Below are 25,937 nucleotides of genomic sequence, written 5' to 3'. Positions count from 1 at the left end.
CAATTGCCACCAATTTAAGATGTAAACGTTAAATAATTACACTTTTACCAATAATGATATCTTTTAACACTAGATTTACGGGCATTGATAACACGTATGTATATTCGATACCTTTCATGTTGACGATTACCTTAAAATACGATTTCTCTTTTAATTAGAATATGTATTCATGCCATTGCATCGATCAAATTCAACGTAAGTTGTTAAAAAATAATATTTACGTGTTCTGCAATTTTAAATATGGAATCTGACATCCGTAAAATTGACGGGTTCCGTAAATCTAGTGTTAATCAGCCTTCGGCTGTACTCAGTCTCTAGTAACTTCAATCTTGTTCAGAGACGCGAACCTCCAAACTTGTTATACCTACTTAAAACAAAATATTTGCCTATCTACTCGTAAAGCACCAACTCGTGCGCAGTCTCATTTTTGAAAGTCTTTAGAGTCGTTCATGGACTGGCCCTTTTTACGCGGTAACTGCAATGTGATCGGCTGAACGTCCTGGACCTTCCTAAGGCCTTGATTCGAGCTACGAAACGTGATTTTTAAGTTGGGCACGTGTTGCTCGGTCGCCCAGTCGAAATTAAAAATCGGCGTTTCTGTATGTAGCTCGGAATCGGGGGTGTCTACCGGGGTGGTCGGCGTCGCGACGTAAGGGCTGAGTTCTTGATGGACGACATCCGGTACCCTTTGCAAAGTGTCCGACCACACTGGACTCGAGTTCCAATGCTCCATGGGCAGATCAGAAGGGTCGGTTGACCCTGTGACTGTCACTATCGGCAATGCCTTAGCTTGAAGCCGTTTATGGGAGTTGCTCCTCTCGTTACAACAATACTCCTTATCTAAATCCGTGATGTAGTACTTGGGCGACAAGGCGTCCATGTTGTATTGACCATGGCATTGAATGAATTTCGCACGGTAACCACTCAAGTTCAACGAATTCTTATGGTGTGCTTTGTACCTATCAGTAAATTGACCAAGAGCGTAATGGCCGTGTTGAACATTCACGTGTACATTTCTGTTCTCGTGCTCGCTGCTGCTTATGGACATATCCACCGGTTCTGCGTCTTCTCGCGCGTTCCTTGTTGTATAATCCTTCAGTTGCGTTTTCGCGGAACCGTGTAGATCTTGCTCGGAATTTCGAATGTTAGGGGAATGCTGGGCATCGTTATTGTGTGTATGAGATAGCGAACGTGTGTAGTCCTGTTGCTGAGTATTTTGGTTCCCGGCCACGTACGACACGCTGCGGTTCTGGTTCCCGGAGCAAATGGTGTAAGTGAATTTCGTTTGAGACGAGTATTGATACAGCCAGGAACTCGTACGCATCACTTCTGCCTCCTTATCACTGCAATTTGATAATTTCGTTGCACAGCTTCCTTGCGATAAACTAAAATCACTATATAGAAATGCGTACCTTAGAACTTGATTTGTACACACAATGATGGGATGCTGGCATTCTTCTGAAGTGTCTTTCACTTGTAAGACACAGTGTACCCAGAACCATCGCCCAGAACGACTTTGTAATCGTAATAACGCGGTCGCGGACCGTTCCTGATCGGACTGAATAACTGAAACAATCGTAGATGATATCAAAGCTCTTGACTGATTAAGAATTAAAAGATACAAATCTTACGGTTAATTATATTTGTTATAATTGCTGTGGGGTCCCGTGAAAGAAATGGAAAAGGAAAGGGAGAGATTTTTTTTTTGTCCTTTTCCTCTTGTATGACTTGCAGTACCTTCTATAACTTCCACTTAAAATGTATGATTAGTATCTGTGTGATTATTTAGGTGGGATGGGGGGTTTATTATGTTAATTTCATGTGTTAAGATCGAGGGAAAAGTTTTAAAAACCTCGTTTGCATGTGTCATACAACAGTAGAGGACAGTATGAGTTGGTCAAGGAGAGTATTTATACTGATGGAAGGTCGATTGAGCGCTTGCGAGAGGAACGGTCCCTCTGGTGGCGAGTACGGGAGGCGATGGACCCCACATTCTGTTAAAAATGTAAGAAAACGTACCAGTTTGATGCTTACAATATGCAGTTCGTATGGAATCCCAATGCAATAAATTATACCATGACACATTTACCAATTCGTTACGACTGTATTCCAAATGGCTTTCCGCCCTGGAAATAAAAATATGATACCCCGATTAAAAATGTTTCTCGTACGATTATCAGCTTTTTTCTACGGAGACATTACGTTTTATCGATATGGAGATATTTCATATCCATAGAGTGAATTGTGGTGAAAATATTTGTTGCGCCCTGCACGATACTTTCTCTAGTTTCCGGTAATACGACAGGTGTACAGGAGGCAAGGAAAACAAACTCATTTCGATTGCAAACAGGAACAAAAGGTAAAAAATGACCTTCGACAAGAACCACCTACAAAACAAATAAGAACAAAACTATACACGCAGAAGTAAACCACGAAATAAACAATTCGAAAGAAGGTACATATTGAAAGACCAGTACCGAGTAAAAGAACATTTTAAAGTAACAAAATATAAGAAGAGGGAGAGAGGGAGATACGCGAAAAGAAAATGGTATCTGGAAGCTACCTTTTGATCGCCAAAACGCAGCTGCCTTCGTGAATTTCGGGATACATTTATTCGACAAAGGAACAGTCTTCTGTCGCTCGGAATTGGACTATTTCTAGATAATTGATTTTGTACTACCATGTGGTCTTGTTTGTCTATGACATCGTAAACACTGTCTCCATGGATAAGTAAATCCTCCTAAAATACATTACGTAATATAGGGCATTAAATCGGGGCAAATTGTCTTGAACGGAACGCGATTGTAAGTGGAAATTCCATGTTTCGTGTCCTAAATGATAAAAGAACGTTTACATTAGTATTAAAATGGTTAATTTCATTTAGACGGATTTCGCAGAAATAAATTTCGACCGATTCAAAATTTTGTCATCATTTTTACAGCGAACTATCAACATGGTTCTTTCGTTCATTCTTCGCAATTACTTTACCATAGAATGTCCAAGGTATTCTGCTGCATTTTCTGATATATACAACAGTTTTCCTTGCTGGGTCATCATCATTATAAATCCGGACATGGCCTGAAAAATTGCATGCATTGTATGGCCAACATTTGTACCGTAGTAATTAACGGTCAGAAATACAATGCAATATGATGATAAACAATATTACTTTTGAAAATCCTATGTTAGGAGTCGGGATATTCGAAGAGTCCGATGGACAGTTTTTCAAGGCTGAAACAAAAAGTACGATTACGTTAAATTAACTTAAACTTACCGGAGCCGCCGATCTAACGAAGACCGTAATGATAACGACGATCGATCGAAACAAACTAAAGACAGACGATAGAGAGACTAAAAAACAACTGTACCGGAAGGCAGAAATGATCGATAAACAGCTACATAAAACTATTATATTTGAAAACAGTCCGTGGAAAATAATGTCGATAGGTTCAAACCTATCGTTATTGCCTCTTTTTTATTACCCATAAACATTTGAGCCCAGAAGTGCTATTGATAAGATTCTCTTTATCTGTATAATACTAAAAAAAAAAAACATTCTTACCAAACGTGTCGTACATAAGCAAAGGAATAATAAGAGGTCAAATACAGAACCAAAATTTACGAATTACCAGCACATTTTCACCAGAATTATGCTTCCAACGTTAGAAAACAAAGATTGGTACATGTACTTGTAGCAAAGAAGCGTATCATGGATCAACGAAGATATAAATTATGATATGTTTAAAAGGTAAATTAATAATTTTTTGTGGAGTTTGACTATGACGATCGTTCTAAACTTAACGTTATAGGACTCATAAATATTATTTGTTAGCAATTTATATTGATGTAATGATATGGATGTATACTCTAATTAAAAGAAAAACTGCATTTTAAGAACCATCGCAGCCAACTGTGGCTACGACGTTAACATTAAATTTACGGTACACGTAAATTTGACGCATTCAGATTCTAAACTTAACGTTATAGGACTCTTAAATATTATTTGTTAGCAATTTATGTTGAATTGAATTGGTGTAATGATATGGATGTATACTCTAATTAAAAGAAAAGACTGCATTTTAAGAACCATCGCAGCCAAATGTTGTGGCTACGACGTTAACACTAGATTTACGGTACACATCAATTTGACGTATTCAGATTCTAAACTTAACGTTATAGGACTCTTAAATATTATTTGTTAGCAATTTATATTGATGTAATGATATGGATGTATACTCTAATTAAAAGAAAAAACTGCATTTTAAGAACCATCGCAGCCAAATGTGACTACGACGTTAACACTAGATTTACGGTACACGTCAATTTGACGCATTCAGATTCTAAACTTAACGTTGTAGGACTCATAAATATTCTTTGTTAGCAATTTATGTTGAATTGAATTGGTGTAATGATATGGATGTATACTCTAATTAAAAGAAAAAACTGCATTTTAAGAACCATCGCAGCCAAATGTGGCTACGACGTTAACACTAGATTTATGGTACACGTAAATTTGACGCATTCAGATTCTAAACTTAACGTTGTAGGACTCTTAAATATTATTTGTTAGCAATTTATGTTGAATTGAATTGGTGTAATGATATGGATGTATACTCTAATTAAAAGAAAAAACTGCATTTTAAGAACCATCGCAGCCAAATGTGGCTACGATGTTAACACTAGATTTATGGTACACGTAAATTTGACGCATTCAGATTCTAAACTTAACGTTATAGGACTCATAAATATTATTTGTTAGCGATTTATATTGATGTAATGATATGGATGTATACTCTAATTAAAAGAAAAACCTACATTTTAAGAACCATCGCAGCCAAATGTTGTGGCTACGACGTTAACACTAGATTTACGGTACACATCAATTTGACGTATTCAGATTCTAAACTTAACGTTATAGGACTCTTAAATATTATTTGTTAGCAATTTATATTGATGTAATGATATGGATGTATACTCTAATTAAAAGAAAAAACTGCATTTTAAGAACCATCGCAGCCAAATGTGACTACGACGTTAACACTAGATTTACGGTACACGTCAATTTGACGCATTCAGATTCTAAACTTAACGTTGTAGGACTCATAAATATTCTTTGTTAGCAATTTATGTTGAATTGAATTGGTGTAATGATATGGATGTATACTCTAATTAAAAGAAAAAACTGCATTTTAAGAACCATCGCAGCCAAATGTGGCTACGACGTTAACACTAGATTTATGGTACACGTAAATTTGACGCATTCAGATTCTAAACTTAACGTTGTAGGACTCTTAAATATTATTTGTTAGCAATTTATGTTGAATTGAATTGGTGTAATGATATGGATGTATACTCTAATTAAAAGAAAAGACTGCATTTTAAGAACCATCGCAGCCAAATGTTGTGGCTACGACGTTAACACTAGATTTACGGTACACATCAATTTGACGCATTCAGATTCTAAACTTAACGTTATAGGACTCTTAAATATTATTTGTTAGCAATTGAATTGATGTAATGATATGGATGTATATTCTAATTAAAAGAAAAAACTGCATTTTAAGAACCATCGCAGCTAAATGTTGTGGCTACGACGTTAACACTAGATTTACGGTACACGTAAATTTGACGCATTCAAATTCTAAACTTAACGTTATAGGACTCATAAATATTATTTGTTAGCAATTTATATTGATGTAATGATATGGATGTATACTCTAATTAAAAGAAAAGACTGCATTTTAAGAACCATCGCAGCCAAATGTGACTACGACGTTAACACTAGATTTACGGTACACGTAAATTTGACGTATTCAGATTCTAAACTTAACGTTGTAGGACTCATAAATATTATTTGTTAGCAATTGAATTGATGTAATGATATGGATGTATACTCTAATTAAAAGAAAAACTGCATTTTAAGAACCATCGCAGCCAACTGTGGCTACGACGTTAACATTAAATTTACGGTACACGTAAATTTGACGCATTCAGATTCTAAACTTAACGTTATAGGACTCTTAAATATTATTTGTTAGCAATTTATGTTGAATTGAATTGGTGTAATGATATGGATGTATACTCTAATTAAAAGAAAAGACTGCATTTTAAGAACCATCGCAGCCAAATGTTGTGGCTACGATGTTAACACTAGATTTACGGTACACGTCAATTTGACACATACAGATTCTAAACTTAACGTTATAGGACTCATAAATATTATTTGTTAGCGATTTATATTGATGTAATGATATGGATGTATACTCTAATTAAAAGAAAAACCTACATTTTAAGAACGATCGCAGCTAAATGTGGCTACGATGTTAACACTAGATTTACGGTACACGTAAATTTGACGCATTCAGATTCTAAACTTAACGTTATAGGACTCATAAATATTATTTGTTAGCAATTTATATTGATGTAATGATATGGATGTATACTCTAATTAAAAGAAAAGACTGCATTTTAAGAACCATCGCAGCCAAATGTGACTACGACGTTAACACTAGATTTACGGTACACGTAAATTTGACGCATTCAGATTCTAAACATAACGTTGTAGGACTCATAAATATTATTTGTTAGCAATTTATTTTGAATTGAATTAATGTAATGATATGGATGTATACTCTAATTAAAAGAAAGAAACTGCATTTGAATGCAACTGTCAACGTAGCGAATTATAATAGAAATATGCACAACGAGTGTCCGTAAACCTAGTGTTGAGGCGTTCCATGCTGTCGATTAAAATCGTCGGTGGGGAATCATAATCGAGCAGGGTCAGCTCGGAAAACAATAGAAAATTCGTTTTGGGGTGCGCGTTTTCTTCTTCTGTCCCCGGGGAAAGGCCCGGGGAAAGGGGGAGAGAGAAAAAAAAAAGGTGAAGAAAGGGAAGAGGGAAAGAAGCGTATGCTAATGCAGCATGGCAACGTTTACAAACGGCGCTACACGAGACTATAGTATCGAATACTGTGAAACAATGAGTATGTAGGAGAGAAAGAAAGAACGACCGAGAGCGGAGAGACGATACAGAGGGAGTATGGGTTACAGGAGCGTGAGAGTGTTGTTGCAAAGGCCGGCAGGTCAGCGGATCACCCGGAACTCGCGCTTAGACTCCGCTGAGTTTGAATGTACGCCGATCTTACCTTCTTGCCTTACCTACCTCCCTACCTTTTGCCTATACATTACTCTCTACGCTTGCACAACGGAGATGCCCCAAGATTTTGATGCTCAAACGACCATTTAATATTCTCGTCGCGGTGAATTCTTATCGCCGTGACGTTCGATCCGATATTCGGGAAAGTCTGGGGCCCCAAGAAAACAAGCCTTCTTGGTAACCGTAAAACGACACGGTTGTTTCGTTCACCCGATAGACCGATTTCGAACGCTTTGCAAGTTATCGTTCCCCCGTTCGAAATTCTATCGGACGATTTTCGACGCTCAACGCGTTAAAGCTGATTTTACGAACGTTACAGTCGTCGCGATTTTAACGCGTCGGGTGAGATCGATGATAAAGACGCGAGCGTAGGAGATGTAAAAGATATTGTAGAAAGGTAGTATAATTTCGCGATGCGCGAGACCTTATTCGAATTCCGAATGTAGAGACGTATACAAATGCCTGAGAATTTCACGAACGTTCTACGACATACAGCCTCTCGCGCAGCGTTGTAAAATTAATGTTTCTCTAGGGTTCGGATTTCGTGGAGGATTTATCGTTGGACGATTAATTTTTAACGCGAATACAATTTAATTGGAAATTATTAAGCAACGATTCTATCGATCGGAATCGATACTTTGTGATTCTGAAATCTGTCGTGTCGCGAACGTTCGTAAACGGGACATTGTTTCGAGAGATCCACGATACAGTTATAATACAATTAAAAATAAATCTGTTTGAAATATTAATTAAAGGCGGCGACTTTCAGGAATGCTTACCGAAATAATCGGTAATAACGTCTTCCTCATTACTATTATCGAAAACCGCTATCCACCTTTTGCAAATAAGTAATACCGTTACCGATATTTCGGTATTGGCTTTTGCGGTGACGTACAAGTCTACTGGCAGACGGTGAATGTAAAAATTAAAACAGCGAGCGTCTCGCCACGAAACAAAGGTACCAGCGTTCACTGTACACCAACTGTACGCAAAAACGTATAAATTTTTGCTCCCGTTTCATAACATTGTTCAACACTTGACGCGATTCGATTATTTCTGCACGCGACGAAACATCAGCCAAGCAAACAAATTAATAATCCCGAGGAAGTAGGAATTTTCAACGACTTCCTTCTTGTTTCGACTATTATTCGTTTATGTAAATTTTTTGAAGTGCAAGCGAACCGAACACGGAAGTAGAACACCTTCGATGTTACGTATAAAAATTCTTCAGAAACACATAAAAACAAACAGATAATTTCTCGTTGTAAATCGTTATCTTCTTTAATTTTTCATAAAAATTACAAACGAAGTATCGCAAAACGCCATCGAGGCTCTGCAACCTCAAGGAATAACCTAGAATTGACAATAAAAATGTTGGTCCACGACATTCGAGTAGTAAAAATTATTATTGTAAAATTCTTACGAAATCGATAGAGACGACGCACGTTACGTGATATGAGATTCTACGATGCAGCTAGAAATACATCTGAAATTAGGACAATACAACAGTATATCTTTTACTTTTAATTGCGATTGGCTGTTGGTATGGAATTCCAGAGAACACTATACTCGTGTTGTTTGATTATGAAACATGTTCTTAAGCATTTAAGGAATGCTTGATAAAAGATTGCACAAGCATTTTTTTTTTAAGCAACGATATCCTGAATTTTATAATTAAATATGCACGTAATACATTTAAACATTTAAATTAGTTTAATTCGGGAACGAATAAATATAACCAATCGTCTCGTTCGAAAGAAATAAAATCAGAAAAATATCGTTAAAAGCTTACGAATATTTAGACACTGTTTCGTAAAATTAAAAAACGCGTTGTTATTAAAAATGGGTCACGTTTATTCGAATTTACTAAAGTAACATCGTTAAATTTATATTAACACAATTTTTAGTAATAATTGACGTCGAGCAAACGTCAAAATTGTAGAAGAAACATTTTTCTGGAACCGGAAACGATGGCCGCGAACCTAAAGGATCATCGAATCCGAAACCTGCAGAGTTAAATTTCCCTGGCGTATTCTTCACGGCCAACCCTTTAAAGTTGCATTGTTCCGAATCTCCACGCTCGTTTGAAAACGATACGTTATCGGAAAATTGACATAACTCTGGTAATTCAAGAAACGTGGCTCTCGCGACAATGGGGTAATTAATACGATCGAAAGGCTTTGGTTTCGAAAATTCAATGGCGCCTTTCGCGGCTCTTAATTAAACTAATCTCGTCGCGCTTACCTTGTTGGAAGTAATTGGCTTTTCGAAGAAATACGCAAACCAAGGCCATAAGCTGTAGCTGGGAAAGTCTCTGGCGGGTTGAGGGCGGTAATGGCAGTAAATCACGTAAGTTGGCGATTTCGGCATTTATCAGGTCCCTTCGAAGTTTGCTGGCGCCTTTCGTTGATTTGCTCGCATCTATCCTTCAAGCACACACGGATGTTACCGATACTCTATCGTGACCGCTATAAAAATTAACGCTAAACGCGCGCAGCATCCGGTGGCTTTCGAGCCGCCTCGATCGATGCCAAAAAGTCATCGACGACATCCAAACGATCGTATCCGTTACCGTTCGAAATTTCGAGAGACCCGGCGTCTCGATAAAACAGAAACTTACCCCCATCTCTGCGAAACCGTATCGAGTACGCGGTCCAAAGTATCGCAGATACTAAAAACCTCCGTTTATATATTTGCAGCTCGATCTTACCTCTCGTCGTGGCCGATGGTCGCGGTTAGAATTAATCAAAATTACTTATCGATAAAAACTGATATGCCTGGTCGGTAACGCGGGCGGAACGTTAAGAATTACATCGAATCCGTCGGACGTCCACTCGGCGATGCGACATTGTTGAGGCCGCTCGCGAAGGGGGTAGAAATTGCGATCGGCGGTCGATGCTCAAAAGATAAGCAGTTCCCCACGGAAAAGCGTATCTTTCGTTTGGCGATCACGCGTTCGGACATTACTTACCGATTGAACATATTTCGGTGACCAGGAGGACATTAGTAGCGGATCACTTGTAGACGACGAGCGAGATATCCGGGTCGGCAGGTTCTCGCAAAACTACAGCTACGATCTAACATCCGGGTCATAACGCGCTACTACACTGAACACGTGGATACTGGCGGAGGCTGGTTCTCCTACTTCTCACCTCCACAGCCCCCCTTTTTCTCCTTTGCCTCCACCACCGTCGCCCTCGCCTTCCCTTTCCGTCCTCCTCCACCGACGCTGTCCTCTGCCCACGCTCGACACCCGCCATTGTCTCCTCCTCGTTTCGCTGTTTGTATTCGACGATCTTCCTCGCTCCTCCGATTTATCTCACTCATTTATTTCCCTTTCTCCACTTTTTCGCCTGCTCGCTCCTTTACCCCGTGCTACTACCATGGTCACGATCGAGTAGTCGTGTCCCTCTACCACCGCCATCATCGCCATCCTCGCCACCACCACCCGCTACTGGTTACGTTTCCTGTAGATGCGGTTTTGCCCGAATCGTTTGCGCAAAGTCCCGCCTCGGCGAAGCTTTCGGCGTTCGCCACGATCGTCGGGGCTTCAAGGGTACCATTTCCGTCCGGCGCAACAACGGCCAGGATTCCTGAAACATAAAGTCAAACTTACCCGTTGAGAAACCATGAAACATTAGCCATAGGTTTACGCGTGCAGGGAAGATGCTGGGGACATGGACCGGGTACTTTTCCCCCCTATAGTAAGTGTTGCGATATGTCGGTAATTAACAAAAACGCACCAATTAATGTCCTCTTGCGCCACTAGGCAGCACTAGTTTAGCGTATTTCGTGCAACTAATCGGTGGAAGCATTGTTTTCCCTTTGTTGACAGACTTTTTAAGGTAAGTTTTATTTATTTTTTTCTCCTTGTACTGTTTGAAGAATTTACAATGTTGCAGTGGTATAATTAGTCCTACCATTCAGCTTGAAAATGCTCTACTTAATTGTATGGAAATGTCTTTACTATGCCAAAATATTTAGGTTAACTCTATGAAAGATAGAAGGTTGCAATATGGACCACGGTGGTTATGTTTTCTGTTATGTCTAATATACTTTACCACGTTATATTTTTATACTGATATTAATTAGCTTGAGTCTACTTGTGTAGCGTTAACAAATGGCGTCTTGGAAATACACGGTATATTTCAAGCCTTGGAAATTGGTTCTTCCTGAATTTTTCCAATATATTCACGAAGTATTCTAAGTAAATTCTAAGGCAACGACCAAATCTAAACTTTCCGTTCTGAGTTTATTTCTAAGCGATAAAAACATATTTTTTCCGTCAAAATTGTACGATAAAGACACGAGCATGTGCGTGTGGTCCGGGTTTTCTTCAAAAACAAATATGGCGGTCGAGAATACCTCGGCGTGTAAGACCAGACTGTGTATGCACCTTGATTGAAGATTCTTCTATCTATGTAAATGATGCCGTACTCGAGTAATATTGTCACATTCGTGATAAGAATCATGGTAACTCGAAATTGAAGGGGGGAGTGAAAAAAGTTTCGTTCCATCGAAATTTTCGCTTCTGTAGTTTCAGGAAAGAAAATTTCGACTTGTACATTGGACTGTGGAATAATTTTAATTATTTAAGGAACAGTAAGGGGATCAGAGAATTTTCGAGCGACCTTCATGTTCCAAATTATCTGCAAATTTAGAAAGTCTTTCTGCTTTTTGCCAGCTTTAGGAGATTCTGCTCCACTGTGACGGCGGTGGTAGTTTTAGTTTTAAATATAGTCGGACCTCGATACTCGAACCTCCGTAACTGGCTCAACCTCTTATAGCCCTCCCCCCCTTCTTTCTACCGCTGACTCGTTAATATTTGACGTTTCTTTTTTTTTAAAGAAGTCGTTTTTGAATATTTCTCATCATTGTTTTTGTTGCCTTCTAGTCGATCGACAAATGCAGATTTGTTCCAACGCGTGAGAAATACAGTGTCTATGATACACGCAGTCGTACATTAAATTATAAGGCAAAGTGTTAATAAGAGATTAACGAGTCAATATTATGCCAGTTTTTTTTTTTGAATAGTCAAATGTATGAATTATTGAATGAAATTCTAATTTTTCAAAGCCTTCTTCAGAATTATGCAAAAATTTTGACGTGTTATACAGGGTGTTCGGCCAACTTTGGGGGAAATTTTAATGGGGGATTCTAAAGGCCAAAATAAGACGAAAGTCAAGAATACCAATTTGTTGATGGAGGCTTCGTTAAAAAGTTATTAACAATTAAATTCAAAAATTCCAAATCGTTCTAAAAAAATTATTTTCGTTTGCAGGGGTCAATTACAATCATTTTTGGTGAATAGACATACCCTCGAAATCCTATCCACTTTCGAGAAAAAAATTGGGTAGGTGCTGAAATTTTTGGGGGAAAAAAAAATTTTTCAAATCGTTCTAAAAAAATTATTTTCGTTTGCAGGGGTCAATTACAATCATTTTTTGTCAATAGACATATCCCCGAAATCCTACGCATTTTCGAGAAAAAAATTCCTCACCGAAAATCTAATTTCTGGCCAGAAATGTCTGCCCGAATTTTCATGCGAATCTTTAAAACGTCATAACTTCTGAACGGATTGGACGATTTTAATGTTTAAAAAAGCAAACTACGCGTATTTTGATGGAGAATATGTACAAATCGCAAAAATATTCGGAAAGTTGGTCCTTGACCCCGCAAAATGAGAAAAACCACATGAAAATGGTCCAATTTTCAAACAGCTATAACTCCTACAATAGTGAATATATTTCAATGAAACTTTTTTCTGAAGTAGAGCTCACGGGTACCTACAAAAAAGTATTAGACAACTTTTCTGTAGGGCGTCAAACAAAATGACTAAAAATGAAAAATGAATTTTTAAGAAAAATCGACAGGGGGGGTGCCTAAATTTTTCGACGAAAAAAGAAATTTTTGATTAATTTTAAAAAAATTATATTCGGTTGCGGGGATCAATTACAATCATTTTTGGTCATTACACATACCCCCGAAATCCTGCGCATTTTCGAGAAAAAAATTCGAAACTGGCGGAACTTTAAACGTTAATAACTTTTTAACGAAGCCTCCATCAACAAATTGGTATTCTTGATTTTCGTCTTATTTTGGCCTCTAGAATTCCTCATTAAAATTTTTCCCAAGGGTGGCCGAACACCCTGTATATTACTTTTAATTTTTGGTTGTACACTGGTGTGATATTCGTATGATTTAAATTTTGAATACGTTGTATCGTTTTTCATTTATATTTGTAACAAATATCAGTCTGATATCGAATAACGTGTAAAATCAGTAACATAATCTTCCGTAATTAGATATTTTATTTAAAAAACGTTTCGGATTATCGATATTTCTTTTTTATCGGGCTACACATCGTCTATATAAAGTAGTACGGGAAACAAAATATTACGAACATCTAATTTATTCAAACCATTATATTAAATTAATATATTTTTGAAATTATGAGTATCGAAATGAATAGTAAAAGATAATATACCTTTTAGTAAATTTCTAACTATTTTCCTGCGACCCCAATCAAAAAGAAGTACTAACGATTGTTTAATTAAACTAGAAAATTTTGAAGAATATATTAATTGTCACTTACACTCGATTATACATGCTATCTACGTTATAATACTCAATACTATTTTATTTTATTCGTCTCCCAAATCTCTACTTTAGACTGTAACCGATTGTCGTAGATAACCCACCGTTACAGTGTCTAAAAAAAACAAAAAAAAAAATTCTCGAAAAAGCGCATTTTTTTTATATCACTTTATTTCAAATATTTGCATTGAACATGTGCAATTAGCAGTTAATCATAAAATCGATGCTTCTATCTTTTCGTTTCTTTCATTGCACGTTTCTTCATTATCGAACGCTTATGTAATTATAAGTTTAAACTAATTGTAAGTTATAATTATCGAAAACGCAGAAAATTCATAAACAACTCTCGGTAGACGTAACTGATCGAATCAGAACTCTACAAGTTAAATAGGATATATAGAGTAAGTCACCTAAAATTCATATTGCAAATATCCCCTTATTTTTGATAATAGGAAAAAGTTTTAGGAAGGAAATGTTACATTCGAAGGCGCATGCCATGCAATAAAAATGATGCTTTTCTCAGAGTAACGTTTTTCGAAATTTCAATGACGCTCAAGTTTGTTTTCTACTTTTATAATATACAAAAGGAACATAATAACACCAATTCGACCATACCATATGTTGTACGACTTTATTGAAAAATATAGAAATAAAACATGATTAAAGTTTAGTTGTTACATAATCCGACCAACCACCTTTTTAATCTAAAAAACAGAAAATACTTGAAATCTCGGAAATCTGTGACTCTGTTAAATATGATTTTTAATATAGTCTATGCCTTATCGAATAAAATATTTCTATCGGCGTAGTTCTCTCGTAGTATCAAAAAAAGCGAAATATTTGCAATTCCAACCAGAGTTCGGTATACTATGCTTATGTAGCCAATAAACGGATGAAAATAAAAACTAACGTTTCATCTAGATAGATTCTTACTCGTGCATAAAGAATAAAAGTTTATCTAGGCAAAACTTTATCCGAATAAAAATTTATTGAGATAAAAATTTATTCAAATAACGTTGATGGTTGAATAAGTATTTACGTGAATAATAAAACTACCCTTTACGTGCTAGAGGTGAATATGTGCAGTACACTGTGTAATGCACATATCCACGGTATTCATATCTAAATAAAATCTTATTTATGTTTATTAGTTACAATTTCTTCATCCGGTAGCTTCAACTTACAAATCTCTTAACTTTAACTTAAAAAAAAAAAAAAAAAAAAAGAAAAGGAAAAAGAAGATAGACATATTAGTATTTTTACATAAAGCCGAAAATTAATTTAATGAAATTATTTATCAATATTCAAAGAATTTATTTATATCGTTAATTTTTGATCGAGTAATTATAACAATCTTTTTTCTTCAGTGTACTTAATGAATAAATAAATTCAAAATAGTATAAATAAATTCAATCGAGAAGAATCTTTGCTTAGATAAATGTTTCATTTCGCATACCTCATTTTATATCATAAAATATATGATTATCCTCATATGATTAAATCGTGTCAAATTAGATGACAAAGAAAATTGTACCATAAAAGTAATTCAAGTTATAGTAAAATACACAAATTTATAAACCGTTACTTACTATTTTATTCCATTGTGAAAGGGTTAAATTAGTCTTAAGATTACTTTTGTTACGATGGAACCTACCACCTAACACGTTGAGTGCCGTGTAAATTTTTCATGGCTCTCAACTCGTGTCGTACGTCGACATTTGTTCAAATTATTATGTAATAACTAGGAACATTCGACGCCTGTTTCCGGAAAACGGTGTATGGTGAAATGTCGGTCACCGGTGACCAATGCGGCCTGAACGGAGGGACCATCGACGGACATCAACGATCCGCCATGACACTCAACGTGTTAAAAGTTATATCGACGTAACAAAGTGAACAGAACGAAACGCAAATGTCGTTACCGAAGAAATGTGATCGGTCGTCTTGGCCAGTGTCTTCGTAGATCTCACAAATGAACTTTTTTAGTCGAATAAATATTTATTCGGATAACTGCATGCAAGAAACGAATAATGATCATCCGAATAAAAATGTTGCGCGGACAATTACCTAGTTACAGATGTATTTGAAGTTATTCGAATAATGCCCAACTCTGATTCCAACCTTACATGACTCACCCTGTATATACGTCCAAGCTATATGTACAAGTTGTATTTCTGTTCACATACAAATTGCTTCAACGACGATTTTCAGAAGTCGTAACATCGCTTCGTACAAATTTAATTCGTCACAATTAAATTTTTTTTTCTTTTTAAAGTATTACTGTTCGTTTATATAATTTTCTTTATATTCGCTAAAGCTACTTTCTTCATTTACTACGATAAAATCAATCGAAGAAACGGAATGACATGCAACCGAAACGTATCCATTTGTTAGTCGTAGACACTGATGACAAATAAGAAACGATAAAGCCAGTGTGAATAGTCTAGGAAAAAGGAGGGCGCAAACGGCGCGATTTTAACCCAAGAATCTTCGGGATTTGAGATTTGTCGGCCGACCATTTCACCACAATAATATTGTTACTTATGATTCAACTAATTCTCTACTGTCCTCGTCCCACTCTGTGAAACTTGTTCTTTTGTTTCCCTTATCGTTCTTCTCGGCATCTTCTTCTTCTTCCTCTTCCTCGTCAACGTGTTCCTCCTCGATGATCATAACAGACTCTTGAGGCTCGTCAGCACTGTTACTTTGTTCGCTACATTGCTCGTCGTATTCCACTATTTCCGTCTGTTCCTCCACGTACTGTATAACCTCCTCCACTTGATCAACATTGCATTCCTCCAAGATCTCCGACTGTTCAACTTGCATTTCCTCCTCCTCCATTACCTTTTCTTCGACCTCTTCGACCACCTCCTCCACTATTTCCTCAGTCTCCTCGGTGAGCTCGTCCGATTGATAATGCTCGTACGTCTGTCGCTCGCCTTCGTCGTTCCCGTGAATATAAACGATCATCCCGTCTTCCGTGCCCTGCATCACGATCTGTTCGTTATCAGAAATGTTCAGCTGTTGCGGTTGCGATTGCTGTTGCTCGTTCTCCTGTTGTTGATAATTCTCATTGTCGATTAGCATGATCATGGGCTGCTCGACGAGCTCGTGAGTACTGTAACTTATCTCGTCCGACATATTATTTAACTCCATGTCCGGCACAACGTACTCCGGATCGTTTTCGCCGCTTTCCGGCGATTCAGCCGTACCGCTGTCCCCGACGCCCAAAGAGGCCGCTATGCCGCTCGCTACGTGGCTGAGGGCCTCTGCTTCCGAGGAGGGTACCAAAGAGATCTGTCGCGAGGACACGGACTCCGAATCCCGTACGTCCTTGTGCACGCAATCCAGATGAACTTGCAAATTCGTGGCTCGTACGAAAACTTTGCCGCAGTGAGTGCAACGGTGGCCCTTCTCCTTTCCGTCCGGCAGATTTCCGTGGCCGGTATTTATTTCGTGGGCCGTAAGCTCGTGGACGTCTTTGAACGTCTGCGAGCACTGGGTGCACTGTATGTCCTCCGACGTCGACGAATGTTGACGCGACGTTGGACGATGATGATGATTTATCTGATGTCTGACCAAAAGCGTCTCCGACAGTGCCACGTACGAGCAGGCCTGGCACTTCGGGAAACACATGCTCTTCGGCGGCGGCACGTTGTGTTTCGTGTAAAGATGATACATCAATATGTTCCGTTTGGTCGCCTTGTAACCGCAGTGCTCGCAAACTCTCGGATCGAATTTTTCCTCGTGCACGTCCTGCATATGTCTTCTGTACATATAGTAGTTCGTGTACTCCCCCTCTATATCGCACTTACTGCACTTCCAAGGGCCGGTCTCGCCCCCGTCTACGTTCCCGTTGCTTTTCGATTCGTTCTCCTCGCCGTTGGTGTTCGACATCAAGTGATCGGACTTCAAAACCACGTACGAAACTTTCGTTTTGCACGCCGCGTTGCTCTCCGAGGATTTCGCCTCCTTTTGCATTATCTTCAAACGTATGTTTTTATTGTTCTTTACTAGATGGGGATACTTCTTCAATACCTCTCGAATGATTTTCGCGTGATTGTTGATCGAATCCTCGGAGTTCGCCCTGAAAGTCGGTTTCCCTTTCTCCATGTTCTCTTTCTCCTCGAGATCGAATCGCACTCTCTTCGACGGCGAAGGCTGCGTTTCCTGGCCCCTTTGGAAACATCTGGCCACGGACCAATCGTCGTCCGAATTCATTTCTTTCAGGCTCTTCTCGTTCATGTGACCCTCGTCCTCTTCGTCCTCGGTCGTGTCGTTTTTGCTATCCCTGTCCGGCGAACATTTACCGCTAGGCGAACTATCTCGTTTGTATTTGTCCGGTGCTTGGACGATAGGTTTTGTATTATACGTGATATCGTCGAACGATGAAAATATGCCGAGCGCGAACTCCTCGGCTTCGGGGAGATCGAATCGTGACGGTCCGGGAGTCACCTCTGTAGGCCTGTTTGTCGATGGCATCCCATGGAATGTTCGCATTTCAAATATAGGCGATGGTGTATTTTGTGGTGTATCTAATTTCCTTTTCCAAATAGGTAGTCTGAAAGGGCAAGCATTTACTTTGTATAGCGCAATATTGATAAATCGCGTGTAAAATTCGTAGATTGTACACTTACTTTCTACCAGGTAATGGCTGACTTGAAAGTCCTGGAGACGAACTGGAAGTAGTTGTTGGTTTTGTGCTAGAAGTTGAAGGCTTAGAAACTGCTATTACCGGTCGTGCATTGGTCTTCGGAGATTGCTCGTTTTGTAGAGAAGCAGTATTAAATTGTGCATCAAGCAATTTAGTCAGAACAGTCATATTCATTTTTTGTGCAGTACGATATAAAGCATGTTGCTCAGAAGTCCAATATTCCAATTGTCCAGTGTACATAAAACTGAAAGAATTTGTATACATTTACGCGTTGTAAATATATTACTTGCTGAAACAATTTTTTGGTAAAAAGTTATATGTTTAAACGTACCTTATAATTGACTTGACGCATTCGTATGGCATGTCTGATGGCATAACGATTATCCCATCAAAGTTTTTATCTTTCCCTTTTTGTTCGCGTTCCAATTGCATGAAATAATCTGTGCATGTTGTTATGACTAAACGATGAGCCTAAAATATTTACAAAATTTACCACATTAGTTGTTACAACAAGTAAGGCACAAGTAACTACAACAGGTACATAATAAATGTAGTTGTAAATTTTGAAGATTATTACCTGAACAGTGATATCGCTAGTAGGGAATTTGATCGTAAGATCAAGCAGTTCCTCCTCAAAATAAAGTTGTTGCAGTCTTTGGAGAAAGAAAGTTCCCCAATTATCCACCTTCACTTGCTTTAGCCCCCGAGAAGGGAGTTGCTTTTCCTGATTTGCTGCTTCCATTGTTAATCTTTGGTTGAAAGAAATTTCTTTTAAATTTCAAAAGAATTCATAGATGATCAACTGATCATTCTTAATGAATATTGACTTTAAAATATTTTGTAAGGATTATATAGAAAGCAAGCATCGTTAGAACAGGTTAGAAAATTGAACTCGTTAATATTATACTTCATATTACTATATTAAAAAAGAGTAAAGAAAGGAAATTATTGATTTTATCAGAGATCTTGTAAATCGTGTCATAATGTATCTGCTTACCAAATAGAAGCAATTGTGACTACTTATTACATATAATTCTCATAGTCTAACTGGACCAAATCCTGTAATAAAAATAATAAGAAACATGTAACCTTTATGTCTGTAATTATACAATATAAGAATAATATTACTATTTTCTAATAAACATACAAGTAAAATGTAATTTCATACTCGTTGAATTGCTTATAACGAGTATGAAACAATGAATTAAGAAATACATATACGTATATACAAATAATGGGGAAAAATATTGTTTAAACTATAAATATAATTCTACGAGCTAAACCATATTACTTAACATTCTTGAAAAAAAATCTCTTTGTATTAATGACTCAAGTGCCACAAAATCCATGTCAAGCGGGAAATTATATTTCAGTCTAGCACTTGGTAATAAATTGACCTAATCGGTTTCTAAAACTTAGAAGTTATCTGAGAATATACTGATAATGTATTAAGAGGGTCCATTGACATAAGTATATAGTTCTGAGGCTTATGGTAGACAGTTAACAAAGTAAGGCAGTGTAAGAAAGATTTAGCATATGCATAACATATGCAAACTGTTACAAGCGTTTTGAAATTTGATTAGACATAATTATTAAAGGCTGAATACTATACGAAGGAAAGGAAGTAAAAAGAACTGATAAAAGTATCAATGCATACATCACGAAACGCTGAAAAACGGAAGGTTAATAATGACGCATATCTCCATTTCACGCTCAAAATTGTGCATATTAATGGTTATTTCAAATTTATACAAATTCAAAATATCCTCTGTATGTACTACACATACCTATTTAATAATATTTCAATATTCCACTCAGCTCCATCTCTTATAAATTTCCTTAGTACACAAGTAATATTGAACATTCCATTGTGTATCACGACTCACAGATGGAGTTATAAGTTTCTAAGCTGTGACAACCCCGCGCTTTAAGAATGGCGCTTCCGTGTTTCGCCTAGAGGAAATTTCTAATCTCGATAAAATCCCTAGATCAGTAGTATAATTCCAAAGCTATTTTCCAAAATTAATTTATTCTTCGTTCTACATTCTGCAGTAAAGGTTGCTTATTTGGTTTAGAAACGAATAAAGTGTTCGATTACGAACCACGGACCTGAAAAACGATGCATATTGTCGCGAAGTTCTCATGATAAATGGAAAGAGGATGAAACTACAGCCGAATCCATAGTATTAGCCAAGTTTAACATAAATCTAGTAATAATGAAAGAGTCTGTTTCGATGTAAACTTGACCCAGTCATTATAGCTTTAATAAGTCTAATATAATGCAATAAAGCGAGCGATACAGCATAGATTTGTTACTTATCGTATTAATTACGTTGATTTTGTATGTAGCACAGTTGTTTAACAGTTTTAAATAGAGCCTCAAGACCCATAATGCTTATTCCTTCTTGTAAGGAGTATCTGTTTTTCAGGAAATTTAATCATTTATTGAATATAATTAAACGAAATGTAAATTTAATTGTAATTTAAATAAATGTATGAATAACAGAAATGTATGAGATATTTCTAATAAATCATCAAACACTGAAACGATGAGAATGGGTACAAAGTATGAGCCTGAAAATAACTCATTCGGATTCCCTAACATTTTCTGGTCATGATTACTGCGATGTTATGTTATTATCTGAATTTTCAAATATTTTATTACGAAATATATATTTACCGAAGAGAAGTTTTCGTAAAGCTACTGAAACTTTACCAAGTACGAATATTTCGATGACGTATTGACGTATATCCTAGGGAATTTACGCAGTGTCTCTGAAACTATGTTATAAAAGTGAGAAATATGCGTATCTTTTTTTTTTTATAAAATAGTAAACATTGGAAGCAACAAAATAGATATAACTCTGAATTTCAGCTACATGCGATAATGAACATACGCAGATAACATGTATAAACTCTGACTGACATAAATCGTAGTCATCAATGATCACATGCGAGATAACCCCTATAAAGAACATAAACAGCATTTCCATAAAAGGGGTAAACGCATGCATGGAATTTGAATGCTGTCAACGAACGTAAGCATTTTATCATAAAAAATGCTACGTTTTTTCAATAATTGGTTGGATCGTTTCAGAACTTCGCGATTTCGAAAAATGAAGAATACGGTATTTAACCTTAATCGAAGTTGTTTTTGACAGAAAGTGGGTCAAAAATTTTAATAACACATAAGTAAGTATGTTATATTACCCTTCATAGAATGAAAAAAAAAAAAAAATTACAATGCACGACTGCCGTGTTCTGTAATATTTTAAATCGAAATAGATTTTGTAGGATGATGCGGTTGAACTTCAAGACAATATTGCTTGTAATAGTAGTGGCAGTGTTAAGTTCAATATTAACATCTTGGAATAATTGCGGTAGTCCACAATTTTTTAAAAGTACAGAATGGAAGACAAAATTTCAACACAGAGTAAGTGGATATTATAGCTTAAATTGCAGGGATAAATTTGATAGATTAATACAGATGATTATTTTATTCAAATTTACACAAAGGATAGACAGAATTTAGAGACTGGATATCAAGAAATAGATTGCCACATAAATGGTGATTATTCTATTGGTTGCCGTAAAGAAGGAGATGAAGTATATATACCATTTTCATTCATTCACAAATATTTTGAGGTAAGTATTAATATTATACAGGTATCCCACGAGTTACGTGGAAAAAAATGGTTTTGGAGCAATTTTACTTAAAAAGAAAATATACCACCACTGGGAAAAATTTTAATGAGGGATTCTAGAGACCAAAATAAGCAGAAAATCAAGAATACCAATTTTTTGATCGAGGCTTCGTTAAAAAGTTATTAGCGTTTAAAGTTCCGGTTGTAGAACCACTATCACGCGCCGTTTTACAGCCGGAACTTTAAACGCTAATAACTTTTTAACGAAGCCTCCATCAACAAATTGGTATTCTTGATTTTCGTCTTATTTTGGCCTCTAGAATTCTCCATTAAAATTTTTCCCAGGGGTGGCAGAACACCCTGTATATGTAATTACAGACGAATGTTTTTAAACAAAAAAGATGATAGATATTTCACAATAGTTTGTATATATTTCAGAGACTAATTCTGAGTCTCAACTTACGCGGAACCAATTAACCGCGTATTTATTTTTTAACTATTTAACAGATTTATGGAAAGTTAGCAACCTATGATGGTTTAGAGAGGTTTGAATGGTTGCACAGTTATTCGAAAATTGTTAATCCCAAGGGGAAATACGATCCTCGGGGTGTGTTTATGACCTTTGAGAATTATAATGTTGAAGTCCGAGAACGTGTAAAGTGCATTAGCGGAAACGACGGTGTACCAATATCTACACAATGGAAGAGTCAAGGGTATTATTATCCCACTCAGATTGCACAATTTGGGTTATCCCATTATAGTAAAAATTTAACGGAACCGGAACCTCGTAGAAAAATTATCGAGGATTCTGATAAAGTTAAGAGAGAGTGGATCATACCTCAGGGATCCATTGTATCTAGGATATTTGATAAACATGCTAACAGTCATGTTATGAAATTTGCCACACCAGAAACTAGTACTTCCGGAATAACTCTGAAGTTAGATCACGTACTAGATTTTGTATTAAAGTGGGATTTTAATATTAAAGACAATGGAAGCATCGTGATTACACTGCAGTCCAGAGAGAGGAAAGAAATGCATTATCTTCACTATATTACTAGTAATATAGTGTTGCATACTTACAACAACCATGTCTATTATGGAATCGGCCAAATTAACCATCAGTGGAGAAGATTTACTAGAGACCTAGTTATCGATTTACAGAAAGGTTTATATTTAAATGATAAAAATAAGAAAAAATTGTCTCGTTCGAAATTGAAGGTAGTGTATAAACGTGAAATGTTTAACGAATATAGTTCACTTAAACTTTTACTTTCGTCTTATTCCGAGCGGATATATGCGCCCACATGCAGATATGTTCTCTCGTAGCACTCTAAAAGTTAAAACGTAATAAAAGCAAATAATTAGAAAGTTTAAACTGCAAATTATAAAGCTACGCTATTTTTAGTCTAATGTTTATTATAGATGATAAAAATAACTTTGTACGGGTCTGGAATGATTGATAATATAACACTGTCTACAAGTGAACATATGGAGCAGTTCTATGATGCAGCAAGATGGTTTGTAACCAATCAGAATATTAGTTCTGGCGGATGGGCAAATCCTGTTAGAAGAAAAGTAGCTCCTGGGATAGCTACTCTTGAGCCCGGATGGTATTTTAACTTTCATTTTACAAAATCGTTAACTTCGTACAAAGTTGCACAATTTTTAAATATTAAATTATTTCGTAATAACTGCAGGTATTCTAGTATGGGTCAAGGACATGCTATTTCCGTATTAGCGCGAGCATATTATCATTCCAACGAAGAAAAGTATTTGCAAGCTGCTATTAGAGGTTTGCAGCCTTTTAGATTAACCTCTAATAAAGGTGGAGTAGCTGCAGTATTTCTAGGTAAATACGTATGGTATGAAGAATATCCTACAACACCTTCTTCTTTTATACTTAATGGATTTATTTATTCTTTAATTGGTTTATACGACTTAAAAAGTATAGCGACAGGTAAGGATGCAGAAGAAGCATCCAGACTCTTTAATCAGGGTATGACCTCATTGAAAAACATGTTAACTTTATACGATACAGGCTCTGGCACTACGTACGATTTACGTCATTTTACATTAAAAACAGCCCCAAATTTAGCTAGATGGGATTATCATTCTACTCATGTCAATCAGCTTCTTCTTCTAAATTCAATTGACACTGATCCAATCTTTACCTCTACAGCAGAAAGATGGATAGGTTACATGAATGGTAAGAGAGCACCGCACAACTAACGTCTTTTTTATCTTCAACGATCGATCGACCTTTGCATTTACCTATTTATTTTTTATTTATCAACACCTACTATTTTATTTTTCCATTTCCATTTTATATTGTACGTTTTGTAAATAATTTCAAATACTTAAAGAATAAAGCGGACCAAAATATATTTATCTGTTGGTGTAATCATTGTTACATGAAGATGGTAACAGGACAACTGTTGGCATTTGTTCTCAAATCATGATATGCATTTGTAAAACACAAAACAATACACTGAGAAACTTTAAACTACCTATGATCAAAAGGTTTCAGTATCATAACGAAATGAAGTTCAGTATTCTGTGATTAATCAATACTTAAATATTTATGTTATTGTTATGTATAACTGTTATGTTTAAAAATAACTGTTTTAACTTAAGTAATAGTGACAAGCGATAAATCTATTTATTATTTACCGATATTTCTATCCGAAGGAAAATGATACATTGGCGTCATTTAATTTATGAAAGATTCAAATTAATGTATGAAAGATGAGAAAAGTAACAACAAAAATTAATAAAATGGTTTAATTAAATGTTTGGTGTTTCCCCATTCCTAATATCATAAAAGTTCGATGACTATTTTCATTTCATAAGCGTTCATATTTAGGTTACGTGTACAGAAATCTATTTTTAATGTGCAAAGATAAACCTTTGAAATATAATAGTTTACCTTTCGGTCTGATAATCTATGGAGAAAAGGGGTTTAGGGAATAGCGCGATGAATTTGTATACAGGGTGATCGGCCACCCCTAGAAAATAAAATTTCACACCTTCTCGAATTTTTTTCTCGAAAGTGGGTAGGATTTCGAGGGTATGTCTAATGACCAAAAATGATCGTAATTGACCCCTGCAACTGAAAATAATTTTTCCAGAACGATTTGAAATTTTTTTTTTTCGTCGAAAAATTTAAGCACCTAGATTTTCGGTAAGGAATTTTTTTCTCGAAAGTGCGTAGGATTTCGAGGGTATGTGTAATGACCAAAAATGATTGTAATTGATCCCCGGAACCGAAAATAATTTTTCCAGAACGATTTGAAATTTTTGAATTTAATTGTAAATAACTTTTTAACGAAGCCTCCATCAACAAATTTGTATTCTTGATTTTCGTCTTATTTTGGCCTCTAGAATCCCCCATTACAATTTTTCCCAGGGGTGGCCGAATACCCTGTATAGAGAGTGCCCCAGATTTTAATGGTTAAATTTTATCAGTATATTATATGGGTCTAAACGACAAAAATGTCACATAAACATTGGTCCTCGAAAGGACAAAGATTGTGAGATTATTTTATTTATTCACGAATCTTATTTTTATGGCAAAATCGAAGTACCGCAATACTGGAGTTGGTTGTGTAGTGAAACGTAAAGGCAAATACCTAGTATGAACTCAGCCATATGTCCCCCAAACAGGAATAAATTAATGCCGTGAAAACCGCGATATTTTGCATCGTGGGTTCGATATGATGAATTTTTTGGGCACAATCTTTAGAATCAAATTAAAAATATACCAGTCATACCTTACATTATTTTCACAATGCACGTTAATCCCACGTATTTGGCGGTTGTAGATAATCTATTGTATCATACATAAATGTTTCGTACAAAAGATACGAAACACTTTAAGCTT

At 36.3% G+C, this 25,937-nt stretch overlaps 3 protein-coding genes across 7 annotated transcripts; 1 reads left to right on the top strand and 2 right to left on the bottom strand.

Annotated features, from left to right (window-relative positions):
• Positions 1-292: 292 nt before the first annotated feature.
• Dysf (neuronal PAS domain protein dysfusion) lies at positions 293-10,411 on the bottom strand. Its single transcript, XM_076776526.1, has 9 exons — positions 10,131-10,411; positions 9,404-9,585; positions 3,170-3,231; positions 2,989-3,078; positions 2,564-2,740; positions 2,203-2,387; positions 2,020-2,126; positions 1,413-1,566; positions 293-1,343 (listed from the first exon to the last, which is right to left on the bottom strand). Exons 1-9 carry the CDS (start codon positions 10,139-10,141, stop codon positions 422-424), a joined length of 1,890 nt encoding a protein of 629 aa, XP_076632641.1. The 5' UTR covers positions 10,142-10,411; the 3' UTR covers positions 293-421.
• A 576-nt stretch (positions 10,412-10,987) lies between these two features.
• Positions 10,988-24,840, top strand: Hsepi (D-glucuronyl C5-epimerase). 3 transcript variants are annotated; one of them, XM_076777731.1, is made up of 8 exons: positions 10,988-11,004; positions 21,286-21,448; positions 21,508-21,602; positions 21,696-21,843; positions 21,927-22,055; positions 22,562-23,275; positions 23,480-23,667; positions 23,755-24,840. In XM_076777731.1, exons 4-8 carry the CDS (start codon positions 21,706-21,708, stop codon positions 24,284-24,286), a joined length of 1,701 nt encoding a protein of 566 aa, XP_076633846.1. In that variant the 5' UTR covers positions 10,988-11,004; positions 21,286-21,448; positions 21,508-21,602; positions 21,696-21,705; the 3' UTR covers positions 24,287-24,840. The 3 variants fall into 3 exon arrangements, with proteins under 3 accessions (XP_076633846.1, XP_076633847.1, XP_076633845.1); XM_076777732.1 differs by lacking the exon at positions 10,988-11,004 and having other exon boundaries at positions 21,182-21,448; positions 21,705-21,843; XM_076777730.1 differs by lacking the exon at positions 10,988-11,004 and having other exon boundaries at positions 21,182-21,448.
• On the bottom strand, positions 15,002-20,330 carry Cp190 (centrosome-associated zinc finger protein CP190). Of its 3 annotated transcripts, none has more exons than XM_076777308.1 (6): positions 20,198-20,330; positions 19,408-19,469; positions 18,988-19,178; positions 18,742-18,881; positions 18,394-18,654; positions 15,002-18,317 (listed from the first exon to the last, which is right to left on the bottom strand). In XM_076777308.1, exons 3-6 carry the CDS (start codon positions 19,150-19,152, stop codon positions 16,298-16,300), a joined length of 2,586 nt encoding a protein of 861 aa, XP_076633423.1. In that variant the 5' UTR covers positions 19,153-19,178; positions 19,408-19,469; positions 20,198-20,330; the 3' UTR covers positions 15,002-16,297. The 3 variants fall into 3 exon arrangements, with proteins under 3 accessions (XP_076633423.1, XP_076633421.1, XP_076633422.1); XM_076777306.1 differs by having other exon boundaries at positions 18,988-19,159; XM_076777307.1 differs by lacking the exon at positions 20,198-20,330 and adding an exon at positions 20,068-20,110 and having other exon boundaries at positions 18,988-19,159.
• Positions 24,841-25,937: the final 1,097 nt, after the last annotated feature.

Source organism: Colletes latitarsis, chromosome 11 (genome assembly GCF_051014445.1).
Source record: "Colletes latitarsis isolate SP2378_abdomen chromosome 11, iyColLati1, whole genome shotgun sequence".
In the NCBI taxonomy this organism is placed as follows: Eukaryota; Metazoa; Arthropoda; class Insecta; order Hymenoptera; family Colletidae; genus Colletes; species Colletes latitarsis.
The sequence above is the reverse complement of the archived record's forward strand: the minus strand, read 5'-3'. Positions and strand labels throughout refer to the sequence as shown.